General features: G+C 44.3%; 1 protein-coding gene across 4 annotated transcripts; it reads left to right on the top strand.

The window, feature by feature from the left end:
* Positions 1–620: 620 nt before the first annotated feature.
* On the top strand, positions 621–6,877 carry LOC123060482 (aromatic aminotransferase ISS1). 4 transcript variants are annotated; one of them, XM_044483230.1, is made up of 10 exons: positions 621–776; positions 1,674–1,765; positions 1,879–1,926; positions 2,415–2,543; positions 3,228–3,287; positions 3,574–3,730; positions 3,936–4,042; positions 4,154–4,212; positions 5,733–5,841; positions 6,082–6,877. In XM_044483230.1, the coding sequence occupies exons 2-10, from the start codon at positions 1,703–1,705 to the stop codon at positions 6,532–6,534; spliced, it is 1,185 nt and encodes a 394-aa protein (XP_044339165.1). In that variant the 5' UTR covers positions 621–776; positions 1,674–1,702; the 3' UTR covers positions 6,535–6,877. The 4 variants fall into 4 exon arrangements, with proteins under 4 accessions (XP_044339165.1, XP_044339166.1, XP_044339164.1 ...); XM_044483231.1 differs by lacking the exon at positions 621–776 and adding an exon at positions 930–1,541 and having other exon boundaries at positions 3,215–3,287; XM_044483229.1 differs by lacking the exon at positions 621–776 and adding an exon at positions 963–1,541.
* The last annotated feature ends 686 nt before the right edge of the window (positions 6,878–7,563 follow it).

The raw sequence follows: 7,563 nt of genomic DNA on the forward strand, positions 1-7,563 counted from the left end.
CTTGAGCCCTTCGAAGTTGCCCTTCAAGAATTCAAATCCACCGTGCGCTGGCCCCGCGGTGGGCGCCAACTGTCGTGGAATTGTCACGGCAGATATCCTAGCAAAAGGACTTAGTCGTACCTGATAGCTATATCCCCAAGAGAAAGGGAGAGGGATGATTTGACTTGTGAAGGCAAGAAAACAAAATCGAAAGGAGAAAATAACCGGTGCTTGTGGGCCAGATACAATAAGGCCGAGACATGTGCCTGGCCTATAGATACGTGTCGTGCGGTTTATATGAAATCCGGTCGTTTTGAATGAATTTCGTTCGGTTCGTTCGAATTGTTGGCCGGATGTATGCGGACAGTGTTGTATGGCGGCTCTCCGCATCTGTGTCTGCGACTGGTCCCCTCTCTTTTCACGGACGTATGCGGGAGAAAATTTACGGGTTGTTGTTGAGATAATAAAGGCCCATAGAATACGTGTCGTGCCTGAGAATCGGCTGATTTCTTTCCCGTTGAGGCCGTTTTACGAAAAGAAAGAAGAAAGTAAGAGCACCGGATGCACGATTCCATGTCGTCTCTCCAACCTCCAGTTCCATGCCGTCACGTCACCGCTCACGCCTGGAACCGATCCGAGCCAACTCAGTTCATGCACGCAGGCACGCCCGCCGCGACAGGGACCCGACGACGCACACGCACCCACCCACCTCCGCCCATCGCGTACTACAAATTACAGTAGCCGGAGACCCGACGGACGGCGTACAGTCGTCGTCACCCGCCGCGCCCAGCCTCCCGGTAAGAAGCCAAGCCAATCCCATCCAAGCCTTCCCTCCTCGTTCTCCTCGTGCGGGTGGATAGAGTAGAGTAGATAGGCAGAGTAGATCGACCGCGCGTCGCCGTGGACTCGCGGGGTTGGTGGTTTGGTGGTGCCATCCTCACCCGTGTGACCGGGTCCGCTGTGTGCGCAGCACAGCACGGTGGCTGGCTGCCTGACCGGGTCTGCCTCCATCTCCGGGCCTTTTTGTTCGCACCTGGATTATACTACTGCCATCCCCCGATTTCCCTGGGAAACGCAAAGTGTGCCTTCGTCGCCAGAGATCTAGCGCCGGTGGCATGGCACCTTCCCGTGTTCTTTCTTTATTTATAGCCTCAGCTCCCCACTAGGAGTTTTGTTTCCATCAACAAAACCTAACCATTAATTTGACCAGAATTATCCGCGTGAAATGCCGCCCCCCTAAATCTCGCAGCAGCAGAAATTGGGCTCGCATTTTATTTTCACACCAAATGGCTGCCAAAAACACTAGTAGTCCGTATTTTTTAGTCCCAAGAAGGAGAGAGAGAGAGAGAGATCAAGGCTTATCCTCCTCCTCCAGCGACCCGGCTGGGCCAAGAAAGTCCAGGGGAAGAGACAGAAAAGAAGAACAGAAAACAGTGGGAAAAAGAGGCCGGGCTCCTCGAATCTCTCACTAATTTTCTCCTTGTCTGCGTGCCTACGCCTTGCCTCCTTCGGGGTTGGTGAGCGAGCGAGCTCGGGATCAGTTGGGGACTACACACCCAGAGGTTGTTGTCCGAGAATTATTTAGGCCCGCCCCCTTCTTCCTTCCACGCCTTCTTAGCCTCGCCTCGCCTCGCCTCCCTTCTCTGGTCAGTCTTCTCGGATCTCCGGCTCAAATTCGTCTCCCCAATCCCCAGTTCCAGGTTCTTGGAGGAGGGGGGAGGCCATGGGCAGCTTCGCCAAGCTGGCCAAGAGGTGCGTGGAGACGGAGGCGCCGGTCATGGTGAAGGTGAGATAGACCTCCCCACCCCACCCCACCTCGTCAACAATCTCCTGCCTTTATTATCCCCAATTTCTTTGTCTTACTTGGTGGCCTCTTCCTGGTTCCCTTTTTTCTTTCAGATACAAGAGCTGCTTCGAGGGGTCACTGATGTGATGTCGCTTGCGCAGGTAAACCTGCCTGAATTTCTTGGCGTATTAACCTATCATTGTGTTTGTTCCGGTGTTGTTTGGGAAGATTCTAGGCGATAGGATTGCGGAAAGGAAAGAAAGACAAATGTAAACTAAAATGGATCATCTTGTCTGTAAATCTTTCAACGTGTAAGTTAATTCAGGAGTAGGTTACACATGACAACTTAACATGTTTCAGATAACACGACTATGGACTATATATCATACGCTATTTAAACAATGATTATATAGTATCAAGCATGGAGGATTGGAGATTGATAACTACACCCTCCGATCCATATTAATTGTCGCTGATTTGTGCCCCTGGTTCGGTTTCTTAAAATGGTGTTTGTGCAAAGTGATACACCCCATATCTATTTGTAACAGAAGCGTATCTGATATTTTCCTATCAAAGCGAGCAGGTCGTGCGTATTTACCAGAAATCGATCCGTTGTCTTCTTGTAATCTTGGGCAGATCTTGACTGTAGGGAATTGTTTATTGGCAACCTCCTGAGACAGCCCTGAACAAGGTCAAGGAAATTGTATGGGAACCAGCAACCAGTAAATATGGTGCTGATGATGGCCTTCCCGAGCTTCGAGAAGCACTTCTCGAGAAGGTACTTCTTTTCATCTGGAGTTATATATTGACTTATCATTGGATCATGTCCCCATGCTAGCAAGCCTTGCACACAAAGCCGTTACCATGCAAGACAAAAGCACCCATGTGCCTTCTGCTAACCCACTGTCATGTTAGTTTTTTACTAGACTAGAGGTATTTGATCTTAGTGCTAGGAGTAATAGCATGAATTGCACTTTAGTTGATTATTCATTAAAGGATAGCAGTATGCCATGTGTTTGCGATAACTATTTTGTATTCATTAACTGAGAAAACAAGTTGATTTTTGGTGTGCACTCTGAAAATGCTGTCTAGAAAGTTAAAAGTACCACTTGGATTTCATATGCAATGCGTTTACCAGCTTTCTTCATCCTGATTATCTTCCATAATCATGAAAATGTGATCCAGAAAGTTATTATAGAGTTGAAGTACCACTTGGATTTCATATGCAATGCTATCGTTTATCAACTTTTGAAATCATGAGCTAAATTGTTCCTTTGTATAAAACCTTCAATGCTTATGTAACTGTGTTGCTTACTGGGACAAGATTTTTTTTATAATGTTTGAAGGATTGCTATTATTTAACTCGACTCTTGTTAGCCCTATCCTTATTTCTCTACATTGTCTTCTTGGCACTATGAACAGTTAGTGTATTCTTTGCTGATTTTTTAGGGATTATTTGCAGCTTCACAGGGAGAATAAGCTAACCAAGTCATCGGTTATGGTGACTGCCGGTGCAAATCAGGTAAAGCACATTACTTTTCATCTGGTTTATCACAGCTTTCTCGTGCCTCTACTTCTTTTGCATTGTTTAGCATTTAGCTGTCAGGCCATAGGTTATTGTCCCCAATTTATCTCCTGTTTTAGTTCTATGAAATACTACCTGCTTACTTCCCTGTATGACTGCTACGCCAAATCTTGTATGAAATACCTGCTTACTTCCCTGTATGATTGCTACGCCAAATCTTGTTTTACAACTAGGTTTGTCCAATAAAGTGATCTCTTACATTGGTTCTTCTGTGTTTTGGCAGGCTTTTGTAAACCTTGTTCTGACCCTTTGCGATGCTGGTGATTCAGTTGTCATGTTTGCACCATATTATTTCAATTCCTTCATGTCATTCCAGATGACTGGCGTCACTGATATATTAGTTGGTGCTAGCAATCCCAAGACACTTCATCCTGATATTGGTAATATGACTACCATATATCTAATCTAAAATAAGTTTCCATACCTAGCTTATGAGTGCAATATATTTTTAGATTGTTAGATCAAGTGATGCCATAGGTCTTTGCCCTGTTATGACCTCTACATGTGGTCCGAGAAAATTTATACAGGTCGCTTGAAATTTAATTTGTTTGGAATGCATATTTTACACCGTGCTTAAAAATGCAGATTGGTTAGAGAAGGTGCTGAAAGAAAATAACCCTATCCCTAAACTTGTTACTGTTGTCAATCCGGGAAACCCTTCTGGAGCTTTTATTCCCAAGCCTATGCTACAGGTTAACTCTCTCCCCTCTCTCACTTATGGGTTCTCTTGTACGCCTGCACACACCCGCACACTTAACATGGAGTTGGCATTTATTATTTCTAATATTGAATTGTCATTTCAGAGAATTTCAGACCTGTGCAAGAATGCTGGTGCATGGCTGGTGGTTGACAATACCTATGAGTAAGTTAATACTGACATACATGCATTTGTTTGTTTGTGTTTTCTAAAGCTCCTCAATCATCTCTCATATTAAAAAAAATCAAAGAAGTGCAGCATAATGTTTTATGCAAAACAATGAGTCACACTTGAAAATTACCACCTTAAATCATGGTTAGAGTTTAGGAGGACTGGTTATTATAAGTAAACTAAAATATAAAAAAATGACTTTTAGTATACAATTTTAATGTGTATGCATAAGCTATTTCGGAATACATCAGAATGTAAAATCCCATTTAGCATTGTCTTTAAACAAAAGTCGATAAGCTAATTAACTGCTAATTTTATTGGTAGAGATTCTAAGTAAAGGTAATGCTAATGAACAGATCTATAGAGAGTGACTTGCTAAGATAAGGGATCTATGCTGTGCAGTGGTTTGTCAAATTTAGTTAAGACTCTCCTGCTCATAAACTTCGGAAAGTCCTCCTTTTTGGCGACAAGACAACTCTAGCAGAAGGATTGATGTTTTGGGTCACACTACACTAACAACCCGTCTGCCCCCCGTTGCTTGCGTTGAGGCGCATCTTGGCCTCATTGGTGCCTGTGACATTTGGCGGCGATAAGCTTGTCTTCCGCCATTCCATTCATGCATGTAGCATTGCATGATTCCCTCCTTGTCATGTATGGGGATGCTAGTGATTTTCATTTGCAGTATCACTGCCATGAGCCTGCTTGGTTGATCTACAATGCCTCAAGCAGGTGTGAGGGAGGTGGCTAGCACATCTATCGTTTGAACTTTGTAATAAAAAATCCACCTTTTGATGGTGTCGAAAATAGGCCCTCCAATTCACTTAAAGGTCGATTAACTAACAGGTTAGCCTTTAGGAGAGCGTTTTAAAAGCGAGGGGATTAGAATGAGCCCAAATCCCATGTTGAGTGATTAGTAAAGGACTTCCCCTTTCAGCCTCCAGAAAGCAATCCCAGATTAATCTTGTTATCGGGCAGCGTGGTGACCACTAAGTGGCATCGGAGGGAACAGGATCTGTACTTAGCCCTGTGATCACGCAATCAATATTTGGTTCATTTTCTCCTACTTTGCCCTTTCTCTACATCGCATATCGTGTCTACATCTGTACTTGACTGACTCAATAGTTGACTCATGAATGTTGATCTTGGTTTTGCTATTTTCTTTGCCTGATGTTGATGATTCTTCGCTCATGAATCACACTAATAATAACTTCATATACATATAATATGTATGGACTGACACATGCAACCCAGTAAATTCTTGTATACTTGAGTATTTGATGTGGAGGCGTTCAATTCCCCTATATTTTGTAGGCAATTTGTATTATACGATGCTTGTGTTTCATGTCGTCTTTTGCAATGGTTTTAGATTCATAACTGCACAGAAAATGGCTAATCTTCTATGTTGTATAAATAAATTGTGCGTGGCGCCTGTAGTTCAGTTATAATATTTACACTTTGGCTACAGTATAACTTAGATCTTGAACTCAGTTACAAAATTGGTTGGCCTTTTCCAGGTACTTCATGTATGATAAAATGGAGCACTACTGCCTAGAGGATGATCATATTGTCAACCTTTTCTCGTTCTCAAAGGCTTATGGAATGATGGGGTGGCGTGTAGGATACGTAAGTGTACCATGCTCTTTTCTATCTTTTGCTTATGCTTCAGTTGCTGTTATAGGAGTGAATACTGAACCTTTTCAGTTCCATATATCCTTTCCTGCACAAGTACTTTAATTGTTACTAAGTCAATACTTTTGGACCAGTGAATGCATTATTTATAAGTAACCAAAGCCGCTGTGCAATCTGTGTAAGTAAGAAGATGAGCAGTTAGTCTTACAAGGGCTGATCAATTGGCTGCTGCAGATCGCATATCCAAGCGAAGCCGATGGTTTCCACGCGCAGCTCCTTAAGGTGCAGGATAACATACCTATCTGTGCTTCCATCATCGGGCAGCGCCTGGCTCTATACTCATTGGAGGCCGGCCCAGAGTGGATCAGGGAAAGGGTGAACGATCTCGTGAAAAACCGCGAGCTGCTTGTGGAGGCAATGTCTCCCCTTGGTGAGGGTGCTGTCAAGGGTGGGGAGGGTGCCATCTACCTCTGGGCTAAGCTACCAGACAACTGTTCAGACGACTTTGAGGTTGTCAGGTGGCTCGCGACCAAGCACGGTGTCGCAGTGATCCCCGGGAGCGCCAGCGGAGGCCCCGGATACATCCGTGTTTCCTTCGGAGGGCTGAAGGAGGAAGACACGAGGCTCGCCGGCGAGAGGCTAAGGCGGGGTCTGCAAGAGCTGGTGACCGATGGGATGGTACAGTAACAACAGCCCGTCGTATGTAAGACAGTAAGAGTACATTTCTACATTCAGATCACACAGGTCCGATTTTTTCGACGATACGATTCTGCCGGGATTAGTTGATTCAGAGGAGCAAAAGCACCATATATCCAAGTCTTTTGTATCTTACAGAATCACCATGCTGGAGGTGCCTGATGGGAATGGCAATTGGTGTACTGAGAATTGGGGCAAAATAAAAAAAGCCGCGCAGCCCCCGTGTCGTAATTCTCCGTTCGGTACTTCCTGCCGTTTAATTTACCCTTTCCCCCAGCAACTGTACACAAGTGAAATACGACAATTATAAGGTGCTTTTACACGCCTTCCCTGAGCCGTCTGTGTTTCCTGTTCTTGGCTTGGCTTGCAGTTTCATCAGAGCCTGGAAACTGAAAACACCGCAGTTTCTATAGCTGACATAACTGATGCTTCGACGAACAAACCGACCAGGTGTTTTCTGAACATGAATGCCCATGTTCAGTAACTTGGTCGTTTTGCTATGCATGCCTCTTAAGTTCTGCTACCTGCCTAGTTAGTTTTCTTCTTGATCGAGTTCTGTTTTACTTTAATTCTTCACAGCTCTTGCTGTTCTTAAAGAATTTGTTAAAATCTCCCGTTTAACCCCCGGTTGATAATTTTGATTCTACACTAACAGAACCAACAAGTGTTTGAACATGAATACCCGTGAGCACCAATGCAAATCCATATTTGTAATCCCAACTCAACTAATGAATAAACGTTGCTGTGCCCTCTGAAAAAAAGGTAATGTTGTTGCACTCTTGAAGACTAGAGTGTGATAATTCTTTTACCAACTCGTTTCAAAAAAAAAATTTCTTTTACCAAGAAGAGAAGTTCCTGTAAAGGCATACAGATTGTCCCCTGAACAGTGGCTGCGGATCCAGCTGCCTGTAAATAGTATGATCCCATGACGCCGAGGCATCAGGGCTGGTTGGGCTCTCAGTCTCTCCACCTCATGCATTTGTAGCGAGTTAATTGCACAGAAGTATCATAATTGGGACA

Source organism: Triticum aestivum, chromosome 3A, assembly GCF_018294505.1.
Source record: "Triticum aestivum cultivar Chinese Spring chromosome 3A, IWGSC CS RefSeq v2.1, whole genome shotgun sequence".
NCBI classification, from domain to species: domain Eukaryota; kingdom Viridiplantae; phylum Streptophyta; class Magnoliopsida; order Poales; family Poaceae; genus Triticum; species Triticum aestivum.

Bases quoted from the DNA above. Each gene is read 5' to 3' on its own strand.
- LOC123060482 (XM_044483230.1), top strand. From the start codon at position 1,703: ATGGGCAGCTTCGCCAAGCTGGCCAAGAGGTGCGTGGAGACGGAGGCG. The intron at 1,927-2,414 runs GTAAACCTGCCT...TCTTGACTGTAG, and splicing joins ATGTGATGTCGCTTGCGCAG to GGAATTGTTTATTGGCAACC. The intron at 4,213-5,732 runs GTAAGTTAATAC...GGCCTTTTCCAG, and splicing joins GTGGTTGACAATACCTATGA to GTACTTCATGTATGATAAAA.